Source organism: Aquarana catesbeiana, linkage group LG08, assembly GCF_042186555.1.
Source record: "Aquarana catesbeiana isolate 2022-GZ linkage group LG08, ASM4218655v1, whole genome shotgun sequence".
Lineage (NCBI taxonomy): Eukaryota > Metazoa > Chordata > Amphibia > Anura > Ranidae > Aquarana > Aquarana catesbeiana.
Window position 1 is genome coordinate 307,565,765 of NC_133331.1, and position 14,530 is coordinate 307,580,294.

Here is a 14,530-nt window from a genome sequence, read left to right on the forward strand (position 1 = left end):
ACCACCTCACACACACACACACACACAGTAGTGTCCTCTGCACCTCCCATAGCAGTGTCACCCCCCCCCCGCATAGCACTGTCCTCTAAACCTACACACACAGTACTGTCCTCTGCACCCCCCTCCCCACAGTAGGCTCCTTTGCCCCCCTCCAACACTGTAGTGCCCTTTCCCCCCCAAAGCAGTGTCATCCACTACCCCCCCCCACACACACATACATAGTAGTGTCCTTTGCCCCCCCCCCCGTAGCACTGTCCTCTACACCCCCTCCACACACAGTAGTGTCCTCTGCACCCCCATAGTAGTGTCCTCTGCGCCCCCCCACATAGCACTGTCCTCTACAAAACCCCCCTCACACACACAATAGTGTCCTCTACACCCCCCTATTGCAGTGTCCTCTGCCCCCCGCATAGCACTGTCCTCTACACCCCCCACGCACAGTACTGTCCTCTGCACCCCCCCTCCCCATAGTAGTGTCCTTTGCCCCCCTCCAACACTGTAGTGCCCTTTCCCCCCCCACAGTAGACATGTGCGCCGTCAATAAATTCGTTTAGTTTCATTCCTTTCCGCTTCATATTAGCCGTTAATTCGTATTTCGTGTCCAAAATTCAATTTGGATTCGTACAAAATACGAATTTTCATTAGGTTCGTTAACTTTTCGTAACAATTACAAACGTTCGTTATGATGAATTTATCATTATGAGGGGCTCCCACCATCCCTGTGCTGTGCTCATTATGAGGGGCTCCCACCATCCCTGTGCTGTGCTCATTATGAGGGGCTCCTCCCATCCCTGTGCTCATTATGAGGGGCTCCCACCATCCCTGTGCTGTGCTCATTATGAGGGGCTCCCACCATCCCTGTGCTCTGCTCATTATGAGGGGCTCCCACCATCCCTGTGCTGTGCTCATTATGAGGGGCTCCCACCATCCCTGTGCTGTGCTCATTATGAGGGGCTCCTCCCATCCCTGTGCTCATTATGAGGGGCTCCTCCCATCCCTGTGCTCATTATGAGGGGCTCCCACCATCCCTGTGCTGTGCTCATTATGAGGGGCTCCCACCATCCCTGTGCTGTGCTCATTATGAGGGGCTCCTCCCATCCCTGTGCTGTGCTGACTTCCTGAGTTTTTAACTTCATCATAACGAATAATCGTAATTAACGAACATTCTTATTTTCTCCGATTCTGAATCTCCCATCGACTACCAGTACCTCTCCCACTCTCATATTAAAAAAGGTAATTTTCCCAACCCTCACTCAGCAGCAGAAGAAAACCTCTGATTGGTCAACAAAACACCCAATCACGTTTCCGTTGTAACGGAATTTGGATCTGAAATTCGTAAACGAAATTTCGTATTTCGTACAAAATTCGGAAGCATAGAAATTCGTATTTCGGATCCTCCTGAATGTAGGAATTTACGGAAATTCGTACGAATTTTCGTTTCGTACAAAACTAATCGCACATGTCTATCCTACAGCAGTGTCATCCACCACCCCCCCCCCACACACACACATACAGTAGTGTCCTCTGCCCCCCCCCTCGTAGCACCCCCTCCACACACAGTATTGTCCTCTGCACCCCCTATAGTAGTGTCCTCTGCGCCCCCCCAGATAGCACTATCCTCTACAAACCCCCCCCACACACAATAGTGTCCTCTGCACCTCCCGTAGCAGTGTCCCCTGCCCCCCCCCTGCATAGCACTGTCCTCTACACCCCCCACACACAGTACCTCCCCCTCCCCACAGTAGTGTCCTTTGTCCCCTCCAACACTGTAGTGCCCTACCCCCCCCCCCTTACAGCAGTGTCATCCACCACCCCCCACACACACACATACAGTAGTGTCCTCTGCCCCCCCCCCCCTTCGTAGCACTGTCCTCTACACCCCCTCCACACACAGTAGTGTCCTCTGCACTCCCCTAGTAGTGTCCTCTGCGCCCCCCCAGATAGCACTGTCCTCTACAAACCCCCCCACACACACACACACACAATAGTGTCCTCTGCACCTCCCGTAGCAGTGTCCCCTGCCCTCTCCCTTGCATAGCACTGTCCTCTACACCCACCACACACAGTACTGTCCTTTGCAGCCCCCCTCCCCATAGTAGTGTCCTTTGCCCCCTCCAACACTGTAGTGCCCCCCCCCCCTTACAGCAGTGTCATCCACCCCCCCCCCCCCCCCACACACACACACACATACAGTAGTGTCCTCTGCCCCCCCATCCCTTTTCGTAGTACTGTCCTATACACCCCCTCCACAAACAGTAGTGTCCTCTACACCCCCCCATTGCAGTGTCCTCTGCATCCCCCCTGCATAGCACTGTCCTCTACAAACCCCCCACCCCACACACACACAGTAGTGTCCTCTGCCCCTCTATCGCCTTTTCCATTCCTTAGTTGTACGATAAGTTGCCTCTGCAGTATCATGCATTCCAGGACATTTGTGATAAAAAGTATGTCGATCAGTTGGGCCACGTTCACACCTGCAGTTTAGCCTCACAGCGTGCAGACATGAGAAAATCAGTGGGGGTGCCAGCAATTAGCTGCAGAGGCAGCCCAATTGAAAGCAAGGGGAGGCCGCTGGCTCCTGCAGCTTATTGCAGCCACTCGCAGGTAAAGGGATTACCTGTGAGAGGCTTCAATTAGCTGTGGGAGCTGGTAGCCTTCCATTGCTTTAAATGGGGCTTCCTCCCATAGCTAATCTCCAGGACCCCTGCTGATTTTCTCACATCTGCACGCAGTGAGGCTAAAAGACAGGTGTGAATGTGGCCCAACTGATCATCATTCTTTTTATCATAAATGATACTGTGGAGGCAACTTGTCGTACAACTGGGTAGCTACCCTGTTTCCCCGAAAATAAGACCTAGCGTGATTGTCGGTGATGGCTGCAATATAAGCAATACCCCCCAAATAAGCCCTACCCTGTTTCCCCGAAAATAAGCCCTACCCTGAAAATAAGACCTACAAGGACTTTACCTAGGGCTTATTTGGGGGGTAGGGCTTATATTGCAGCCATCACTGACAATCACGCTAGGTCTTATTTTCAGGGAAACAGGGTACCACTTGTGAATCCTTGGCTGGTGGAGGACTTGTTTTACAAGATTCCTTACAACGTTCTAAGCAATGGTCAGACATATTTGTGGTGTGAGCACCCTTTGCCTTTGTACAACAGGCACATTTCCATGCAGGGTCTGAAGGTCCTTGTGTGGTAGGTTGTTCCAGGATCTTTGTAGGACTTTTGCCGCTGCAATCCCAGACTGGCTCTATAATGGTGAGATCAGGGCTCTGTGAAGTACATACCACATAATAGCAATGGGCTCGGGCATGTTCGGGATCCTGCTAATCACAGGCAGCGAGACATTTCCCAATCCGCAGCTGCACAGATCGGGAAATGTCTCACTGCCTGTGATTAGCCGTGTGCAGTGTCAGCTTCCTGGCGGCATTGGGCAGGTGGGATCCCGAACACGCCCAAGCCCATCTCTACCATACGACTGTCGCACATCTGCACACTGTTGGGCAGAAATGCAGGTATTAACGTAGACTTCTAAGTGCAGTATGTCAGCAATTTTATTGCAAGGCAACGGTTAAAAACACTTACAGGATTACAGAGTAAACAGTCTCATCAATGTATGAGGTCCTCCTGAGATGGTCTTTCCTGGAACGGTGCCGACCAGCAATTGCAGGAAACAAGAGTCTGAAGGAGCAGGATGGCCGCCGCACTTCCTAAAACCACCGTGGAACACAGGGGGCTGCAGTGACATAAGCAAGGGGGAGGGGACTCGTTTTGGAGCATGCTCAAATGCTCCTTCTTCAAAACCTTGGTTGCCTTTTAATAAATTTGCTGACATACTGCACTTAGAAGCACCTTTCTCTGCATATCTTTGTCTATCCAGAGCTTGCATCTCTCCTGTAAGTGTTGATTAAGAGCCTGTCAGCTTGCTATCCTGCTAACTTGGATGATCCTGAATGTGTATAGCACCTGGAGGACCCTTCTAGCAGAAGTGCTCCTACTTACCATTCTCCTTTCCGTGAATGTAGCCTTACCTCCTCATCGCCTGTATGACTATCCCATTGAATTGCTTCCAGGGGCAGAAACACCAATTGGCCGTATTTTTTTCTCTACCAGAACCACAACTGAATGTGCTCAGGGAGTGGCATGATGAGAATTTAAAGAATAGTTTTATCAGACACTCAACCTCTCCTGCTAGGGCAGCCTTATTCTTTGTTGAGAAGAAGGAAGAAGAAGAAGAAGAAGCCTTCAGGTTGGTTCATAACCTGCTGGGCATTTTGGGGTTTCTAAGACAGAAGAACTTTTATCATGTTCCTTTTGGTGGTCCAGTTACAAGAAAGATGCTAAAAGCTATGTGGTCTTGTTCCTGACCTGTACATGCAATACCTTTATCTTGGTAGTTGTTGACTGTCTCACTAAGATGGCTCTTTTTTTTTACCAGTTAAGGGGTACCTTAAAAGTGGCAGTAAACATAGAACAAAGAGAAAAAAAAACTCTCCCTGCAAGGTAAAGGCATAATGTGCATTGCATACTAACATATTATCAAAGCCCTTCAGTGACACACTGTCGCTGCTTCAGAGGCTTCCATCTTCACCTGCTCTTTCTTCCAGGTTTGCAGGCTATGGCCAGAAGGTCTCAACCAGGGGTCAGAGCCCCAGCCAGCAGGTCTTGTTCCAGTCAGGTGGGCTCCTATCCAGATATCAGGAGAACCCCTATCCAGAGGCCAGGAGAGGGATGTGCAGCTGGACAGTGCGACTAAAGGCTAAGTGAGCCAAATGAACCAAGAGAGTTGGACATGGCTCGGTATTTTCAGTTGATGTTGCATACCTCTACGTGGGCAACTGATGTCTATATGAACCATTTTATGTAATAAAAATGAGCTGATACACCTTAAAATACAGTTTGCTCTGGCACAACTCATTGGAAAAGCACCTACCACATGAGTGTAATCACCCCAATAAAACAAAGGGGATACACAGATGACATGACACTGACATACTATCTGAGCCACTGATGGGTATGACCTCTGTATCACTGATGAAGATAATAACTGGAAAATAATGGAGCTGATCACTGAGAACATGAGGAGCATAACTAAGATGGCAGCGATGGAAATATTCTATGTGGCATTTGTAGTGGCTCCAAGTATACTTAGAATATTAGCTGACACACATTTGGAACTGGACCTTCTGGATCATCTGGAACTGGACCTTCTGGACTCTCTGAAACTGGACCTTCTAAATCCTCTGGAACTGGACCCTTTGGACTCTCTGGAACTTGACCTTTTGGACTCTCTGAAACTGAACCTCCTGGATCCTCTGGAACTGGACCTCATGGATCCTCTGGAACTGGGCCTCATGGATCCTCTGGAACTGGACCTTCTGGATCCTCTAGAAATGGACCTTCTGGACTCTCTGGAACTGGACTTTCTGGACTCTCTGGAACTGGACCTTCTGGGCTCTCTGTAATGGGACTTTCTGGACTCTCTGGAAATGGATCTCCTGGGTTCTCTGGGACAGGACCTTCTGGATCCTCTGGAACTGGACCTTTTGGATCCTCTGGAACTGGACCTTCAGGATCCTCTGGAACCAGACCTTCTGCACTCTCTGGAACTGGACCTTCGAGACTCTCTGGAACTGGACCTTCGAGACCCTCTGGAACTGGAACTTCAAGACTCTCTGGAACTGGACCTTCGAGACTCTCTGGAACTGGACCTCCAGGACTCTCTGGAACTGGACATCCTGGGCTCTCTGGAACTGTACCTTCTAGACTCTCACATCTCACTCCAAAACACCAATGGAAGACTCATTATGAACTGAGCACATTCCGATCACCAATCATCCAAAAATGATGTTCATTTGTAAAAATGACTCAGAACAGGATATTGTAGAGTAGAGCTTTCTTGTTTATGCTAGAAAATCGGATTATGTTATTAACACACAATAAAGAATCTAAATTAAATCGAATTTAAAAATAATGATACTTTAGTCGGTTAAATAAAAAGTTAGTTCCTTCAGTAAAGCAAAAAAAGATGTACAGTATATTGGCCAATAGCAACCAATAAAAGGTATGGTCCATGGATTGGCGTATTCTATGGTGGGGTCTGTGTGAGTGCGGGACCAAGTCAGCATTGTTTAGAGGACCGTATTACTATAATTCAATCCCTGCAGACCTATAACTATCCCATCATTCCCAAAAAAATCCCACTGTAGTTTGGCCACGCCTCCAAATAAGCCAATATAAACACAAGAACTTTATTAGCCTTTGTGAATATTCTGGGGTCCAAGAAGTGATTTTCTTTAACAGAAACATTTTATACATTCTGACTATAAGGAAGGACACACATTCTCTGGAGGTTATTCTTGCCACACTCCCCATTTGTCCGTCTGAACATTAAAAAGGTAGTTAGTCCATGTGAATTCCCTGGTGTCGATCATGGGCACTTTTTTGACTGAAGCATTTCCCGCACTTTGAACATGAATAAGGACGTTCCCCCGTGTGAACTCTCTGGTGTCTAAGAAGTTTATCTTTCCGGACGAAACATTTCCCGCACTCTGAACATGAAAAAGGACGCTCCCCCGTGTGACTTCTCTGGTGTATAAGAAGCTTTTCTCTCTGAGGGAAAGATTTCCTGCATTCTACACAATAATAAGGACGCTCACCCGTGTGAATTTTCAAGTGTTGGAGAAGGTTTCCTTTGTCCTTGAAACATTTCCTGCACTCTGAGCATGAATAGGGACGTTCATCTGTGTGAACTCTCTGGTGTAGAAGAAGTCCTTCTTTCTGAATGAAAGATTTCCCGCACTCGGAACATGAATAAGGATACTCACCCGTATGAATTCTTTGGTGTTTAAGAAGGTGCTCTTTCCGAACGAAACATTTCCCGCACTCTGAACATGGAAAAGGACGCTCGCCGGTGTGAATTCTCTGGTGATTATTAAGTTCGCCTTTCTGAACAAAAGTTTTCCCGCACTCTGAACACGAATAGGGACGTTTGCCCGTGTGAATTCTCTGGTGTTTAAGAAGGTTTCCTTTTTCGTGGAAACATTTCCCGCACTCTGAACATGAATAGGGACGCTCGCCCGTGTGACTTCTCTGATGGTTAACAAGATTTCCTTTCTGATTGAAACTTTTCCCGCACTCTGAACAAGAGTAAGGACGCTCGCTCTTGTGAATTCTCTGGTGGATAACAAGTTGTCTTTTCTGAGTGAAAGATTTCCCGCACTCTGAACATGAAAAAGGACGTTCCCCCGTGTGACTTCTCTGGTGAACAACAAGGTCTCTTTTCTGAATGAAACTTTTCCCGCACTCTGAACATGAAAAAGGACGCTCACCTGTATGAGTTCTCTGGTGTTTAAGAAGGTTTCCTTTCTGAATGAAACCTTTACCACAGTGTGAACACGAGAATGGACGCTCACCAGTGTGAATTCTCTGGTGAGTAACAAGTTCTACTTTCTGAATAAAACATCTCCCACACTCTGAACATGAAAAGGGACGCTCACCTGTGTGAATTCTGTGGTGTTTAAGAAGGTTTCCTTTGTCAGTAAAACGTTTGCCGCACTCTGAACATGGGAAAGGACGCTCACCCGTGTGAACTCTCTGGTGACTGAGAAAGTTTATTTTCAGATTAAAACATCTCCCGCACTCTGGACATGGGAAAGTACGCACACTCTTATGACTTTTCTGGTGTGTAGGAGACTCTCTGGTTTCTTTGGAAGAATTCCCAGACACCGTAGATGACAAGGAATGCTCTCCTGTGTGAGATCCTTCATGGTTTAAGGAAGAATCTTCAGGATTAGATGGATCTGTTGATTTATCTGTACTGTGAGATTCAAAAATAATAGTATGTGTATTATCAGAAGATTCCTCAGGATCAGAGAAATCCCAGGATCTCTCTATATGATAAGTTCTATGATGTATTATTTGTGTAATGCGATTCACTCCTGGAGAACGTTGTGTGGTGGGATTTTCTTCTGCTTTGTTTTCTGAAGATACATTATTCAGGACATAGTGTCCAACTGTTGGAAATCAATGTTTAAATGTTATAATAATTCTTCATGTCTTTCATTCAGAAGTCATATACAGTATGTTGGTCTAACACTCTACAGTATCTCAGAGCTCTGGTATGGAAATAGGTGCAACCATAACATAAAATATGAATATAAACCTAAAAAAAGCAGGGGTGCTCAACCGTTTGAAGTTCGAGGGCCAGATAAAGATACAGCATCTCCACCTCATGTGTTGGGAACATGACATTATATTGAGGAATTGAGATGGACCTTTCATATAGTGTACAGTATCTCCTCCTCATTTGTTGGGAACATGACATTATATTGAGGAATGGAGATGGACCTTTCATATGGTGTACAGTATCTCCTCCTCATTTGTTGGGAACATGACATTATATTGAGGAATGGAGATGGACCCTTCATATGGTGTACAGTATCTCCTCCTCATTTGTTGGGAACATGACATTATATTGAGGAATGGAGATGGACCTTTCATATGGTGTGCAGTATCTCCTCCTCATTTGTTGGGAACATGACATTATATTGAGGAATGGAGATGGACCCTTCATATGGTGTACAGTATCTCCTCCTCATTTGTTGGGAACATGACATTATATTGAGGAATGGAGATGGACCTTTCATATGGTGTGCAGTATCTCCTCCTCATTTGTTGGGAACATGATGTTGTATTGAGGAATGGAGATGGACCTTTCATATAGTGTACGGTATCTTTGCTTTGCAATTATTCAAATGTATATTTTATACTCGCAGAAGAAAAAGGAAATTATGAACATTTCTGCATTTAGTGATTATTACTTACTTCTGTTGATATAAAGAGAAGATTCCTCCTGTTCACTTTTCATGGTCATTTCCTCCATAGACTGCTGATCTCCACTCACCAACTCCTCTTCTTCTTCCTCTTTAGCCTCAAGTTTGATTTCCTTTCCTAATTTATCCTGAACCTCAAAACAAAAAAATAAAATATCTGGAAAATTAAGTTCAATATTAAAAAGAAATATCTATAAGAAAGTTATCTCATAGTTTAGAATAACTTTAAAATTTTATAGCTCAGTTATTTATACCTGATGATGGTGAGGGATGCTTTGATCTTCCTGTGTGGAATCCTGGGAATACTGAAGACTATCCGCCTCCATAGACTGCTGAGCTCCACTCACCAGCGTCTCTTCTTCTTCCTTTTTAATCTCAGCTTTGATGTCTTTCAATTCTTCACCCTAAACCCCAAAGATGACAGAATACATTTATAAAAAGGAACAAGAAGTTACTTTGAAGATTGTGGCCTCCTAGTTTATAATTCTTTTTACATTTTAGTTGCTCAGTCCCACCTACCCGATGATGGTGAGGGATGGTGTGACCTTCCTGTGTGGAATCCTGGGAATACAGAGGATGGGGACATCTCTCCGGTGGGTTCCCATTACTGGATCCATCTGTAGGAAACACACACACTGACTGAATACATTGTTTCTATGTGTTTATCAGATGATGGGGGATCTAGGTAGACCCTCTGTACTGCTCTCTCCTTTACAATAAAGTCTCCTCTTACCCTGTGATGTGAGGGGCGGCTGAGTCTCCATCATGACATCCTTGTAGAGATCCTTGTGTCCTTCTAAATACTCCCACTCCTCCATGGAGAAATAGACAGTGACATCCTGACACCTTATAGGAACCTGACACACACAATGATACAGTCACCATCCAGACACATCCATTGTCTGTTACTGGATAATGTCCCAGAATTCCCGGCACCGCTCACCTCTCCTGTCAGCAGCTCAATGATCTTCTTGGTGACTTCTAGAATCTTCTTGGCACTGGTTACCTCTGTTGTCAGGCAGTGAGGTGGAGGCACTGTGATGGGTGATGTCCTGTGAAGACGGTGCTGAGTGTTCATGGATCTCCAGATGTTTCCTTCACTATTTTATAGTTCTGTGTATAGAGAGAAAGTAATTATCAATGAAGACGTCATAGAATCCTTTCTCCTCTCTAGATAGAACAATGTTTTAATTATAGAGACAAGGGTGAAGTTATGTGACCTTCCCAGAATCCTCCTCACCTCCTAAGGATCTAATTAGGACGCTCTTCGGTCGATAGACAATAAACTGAGAATTATTTGGACTATACCAGGATGTGTAATGTCTATACTAGGGATGACCTCAAGATTCAGTCCAAACAAAGTTTAGACCAAACCTTGACTGTTCCGATGAACAACCAAACATTTACCCTTTTGGCGAGAGAAGAACATCATGTACAGTATCTCACAAAAGTGAGTACACCCCTCACATTTTTGTAAATATTTTATTCTATCTTTTCATGTGACAACACTGAAGAAATTACACTTTTCTGCAATGTAAAGTAGTGAGTGTACAGCTTGTATAACAGTGTAAATTTGCTGCCCCCTCAAAATACCTCAACACACAGCCATTAATGTCTAAACCGCTGGCAACAAAAGTGAGTACACCCCTAAGTGAAAATGTGCAGATTGGGCCCAAATTGTCAGTATTTTGTGTGGCCACCATTATTTTCCAGCACTGCCTTAACCATCTTGGGCATGGAGTTCACCAGAGCTTCACAGATTGTCATTGGAGTCCTCTTCCACTCCTTCATGACGACATCACGGAGCTGGTGGGTGTTAGAGACCTTGCGCTCCTCCACCTTCCGTTTGAGGATGCCCCACAGATGATCAATAGGGTTTAGGTCTGGAGACATGCTTGGCCAGTCCATCACCTTTACCCTCAGCTTCTTTAGCAAGGCAGTGGTCGTCTTTAAGGTGTGTTTGGGGTCGTTATCATGTTGGAATGCTGCCCTGCGGCCCAGTCTCCGAAGGGTGGGGGATTCATGCTCTGCTTCAGTATGTCACAGTACATGTTGGCATTCATGGTTCCCTCAATGAACTGTAGCTCCCCAGTGCTGGCAGCACTCATGCAGCCCCAGACCATGACACTCCCACCACCATGCTTGACTGTAGGCAAGACACTTTTGTCTTTGTACTCCTCACCTGGTTGCCACCACACACGCTTGACACCATCTGAACCAAATAAGTTTATCTTGGTCTCATCAGACCACAGGGCATGGTTCTAGTAAACAAGTCTGCTTGTCATCAGCAAACTGTTTGCAGGCTTTCTTGTGCATCATCTTTAGAAGAAGCTTCCTTCTGGGACGACAGCTAAGCAGACCAATTTGATGCAGTGTGCGGTGTATGGTCTGAGCACTGATAGGCTGACCCCCCACCCCTTCAACCTCTGCAGCAATGCTGGCAGCACTCATACGTCTATTTCCCAAAGACAACCTCTGGATATGATGCTGAGCACGTGCACTCAACTTCTTTGGTCGACCATTGCGAGGCCTGTTCTGAGTGGAACCTGTCCCGTTAAGCTGCTGTATGGTCTTGGCCACCATGCTGCAGCTCAGTTTCAGGGTCTTGGCAATCTTCTTATATCCTAGGCTATCTTTATGTAGAGAAACAATTCTTTTTTTCTGATCCTCAGAGGGTTGTTTGCCATGAGGTGCCATGTTGAACTTCCAGTGACCAGTATGAGAGAGTGAGAGCGATGACACCAAATTTAACACACCTGCTCCCCATTCACACCTGAGACCTTGTAAACCTAACGAGTCACATGATACCGGGGAGGGAAAATGGCTAATTGGGCCCAATTTGGACATTCTCACATAGAGGTGTACTCTCTTTTGTTACCAGCGGTTTAGACATTAATGGCTGTGTGTTGAGTTATTTTGATGGGACAGCAAATTTACACTGTTATACAACCTGTACACTCACTACTTTATATTGTAGCAAAGTGTCATTTCTTCAGTGTTGTCACATGAAAAGATTGGAAAAAATATATTCACAAAAATGTGAGGGGTGTACTCACTTTTGTGAGATAAATGTATAATAACGGCATTACTTCTGCTATTATACATGAAAACTTCCTGTTGTAAATGACTTTTAAGGACGCCAGTAGGTGCAAACATCACGGAGTCCCTAACCAATGACATCACCACCTTATTCACTTACATGGCAGAGAATCCCCAGCCATGTGAGCGAAGGGGCTGGGATAGCTTAAAAAAATGGCATGGAGTTCCCCTCCTAATTCATCCCAGGCCCATTAGGATCACATTTTGACATGTGACTGTGTCTGGCTGTGCCCATGCAGCCACTGTGTCTGCATTTACCTTTATAGGCTGCCTGTGTGCAGTTTGATGTGGATGCAGGTGCAGTTACAAACACTACCTGCCAGTACTGGGACAGGGTTGCCCAGTTCCCAGGGAAAGGATTGAAAATTGTGCCCCCCTCCCGCACTGTTAATACATGCTGTAGAATGGGTGTACCACCCTGCATCCATTCTTTGCCTCCTTGCTTCACTGTACCTGGGGCAGCTGTCCCTCTTGCCCACCCCTTGTCCTGGCTCTGCTGCCTGCAAGCAGAATGGGGGTCAATACCCATCTGAATAAAGCCTTAAGGGGGATCCCGTGCAAAAAAAAACTGAAGTTCTGACAAAATATATACCAGACCACTCAAGTCTGGTATAGATTTTAAAAAGGGAACCTCACACAAAAAAAAAGAAAAAAAACCCATACTGGACCCTTATCTGATCATACAGCCTGGCTGGCCAGGAAAGAAGGAGAGCGAGCGTGCACCCCCCCCCCCCGAATCATACCAGGCCACATTCCCCCGACATGAGTAAGTGCCTTGCCAAAGGGAGGACCCTACGGCAAAGCACCTTATCACCATGTTGATCAGGACAAGGGCCTCTTCCCCACAACCCTGGCCTGGTGTTTGTGGGGGTCTGAAGGCCGGGGGGCTTCATGGAGTCTTGAATCCCCCTTTAACAATAGGGGGGAACCCAGATACCAGCTCCTTCATGTGATAAATTAAAGGGTACATAGTATCCCTACTAATTCACAAAAAAAGTAAGGCATAAACAAGCCACAGTTAAAAAAAAATGCCCCATGATGTCCATCCTCCATCGATCACTTCATCCAGTGATATAGATCAGTGCTTTTCAACATTTTTTTAGTCAAGGCACCCTTTAGAATTGCGCACAATGACTTCATCGGTTGGTAGGACGTACGCGGGTGTCTTAGACAGCTTTCACTTTTGCCGAAAAAATACAGATAACAGAACAAAGAGGGGAGAGAGCCCAGGGGAGGAACGGGAAGTGCTCTCCCTCCTCTCTGTGCTCCGCTTTCCTCCAACACTCCAATGATATGCTGGTAGGTTATTGTCTCTAATCTAAATTGTCCCTAGTATGTGGATGTATGAATGTGAGTTAGGGACCTTAGACTGTAAGCTCCTTGGGGGCAGGGACTGATGTGAATGTACAATATAAATATTTTCATAAATTGACAACGCTATACCAGTACCTGTAATAAATAAATCATTTAAATAAATGCACCTTAAGATCCGGTAATGTCTGTACGCTATTTTCTAACAAGTCACCTCTCCTCTGGAACTTCCTGTCTTTACCCTACATCACTTCCTGTCTTTATCCTACATCACTTCCTGTCCGTACATGACATCACTTCCTTTTTTTGCGTTCCACGCGCAGGAGTAAGATCACCATCTTGTGGAGAATTTAAATACCACAGCCTTCATTCATAAATACTGCAGTCTTCATTCATACATTAAAACTCGGCACATTGACATTTTCGGTACATTTATTATTTTTTGTTGCTTATCTTCATCCTCATGTACAAACCAAATAACAATAATAAAAAAATAATCATTTTCATTTTAGTGCTATTAAACACACACACTATATAAAATTGTATATATATACACAATGCCTTGAAAAAGTTTCTCATACCCCTTGAAATTTTCCACATTTTGTCATGTTACAACCAAAAACGTAAATGTATTTTATTGGGATTTTATGTGATAGACCAACACAAAGTGGCACATCATTGTGAAGTGGAAGGAAAATGATAAATGGTTTTAAATTTTTTTAAAAAATAAATATGTGAAAAGTGTGGGGTGGCATTTGTATTCAGCCTTCCTGAGCCAATACCACCTTTAGAACCACCTTTCTCTGCAATTACAGCTGCAAGTCTTTTTGGGGATGTCTCTACCAGCTTTGCACATCTAGAGAGGGACATTTTTGTCCATTCTTCTTTGCAAAATAGATCAAGCTCTGTCAGATTGGATGGAGAGTGTCTGTGATCAGCAATTTTCAAGTCTTGTCACAGATTCTTAACTGGATTTAGGTCTGGACGTTGACTGGGCCATTCTAACAAATGAATATGCTTTGATCTAAAGCATTCCATTGTAGCTCTGGCTGTATGTTTAGGGTCGTTGTCCTGCTGGAAGGTGAACCTCCACCCCAGTCTCAAGTCTTTTGCAGACTCTAACAGGTTTTCTTCTAAGATTGCCCTGTATTTGGCTCCATCCATCTCCCCATCAACTCTGTTCAGCTTCCCTGTCCCTGCTGCAGAAAAGCATCCCCACAACATGATGCTGCCACCACCATGTTTCACGGTGGGGATGGTGTGTTTAGGGTGATGTGCAGTG

General features: G+C 45.3%; 1 protein-coding gene across 1 annotated transcript in view; it reads right to left on the bottom strand.

Annotated features, from left to right (window-relative positions):
* The window catches only part of LOC141106913 (uncharacterized), a 148,896-nt gene extending 135,369 nt beyond the window's left edge, over positions 1-13,527 (bottom strand). Inside the window, exons 1-8 of the mRNA XM_073597842.1 lie at positions 13,419-13,527; positions 9,782-9,951; positions 9,572-9,695; positions 9,358-9,455; positions 9,093-9,242; positions 8,831-8,972; positions 6,409-8,019; positions 5,380-5,784 (exon numbers count right to left, since the gene is read on the bottom strand). Coding sequence (XP_073453943.1) covers positions 5,380-5,784; positions 6,409-8,019; positions 8,831-8,972; positions 9,093-9,242; positions 9,358-9,455; positions 9,572-9,695; positions 9,782-9,916 — 2,665 coding nt within the window. The 5' untranslated portion in view covers positions 9,917-9,951; positions 13,419-13,527. The remainder of the gene's footprint in view (positions 1-5,379; positions 5,785-6,408; positions 8,020-8,830; positions 8,973-9,092; positions 9,243-9,357; positions 9,456-9,571; positions 9,696-9,781; positions 9,952-13,418) is intronic.
* Between the last annotated feature and the right edge of the window lie 1,003 nt (positions 13,528-14,530).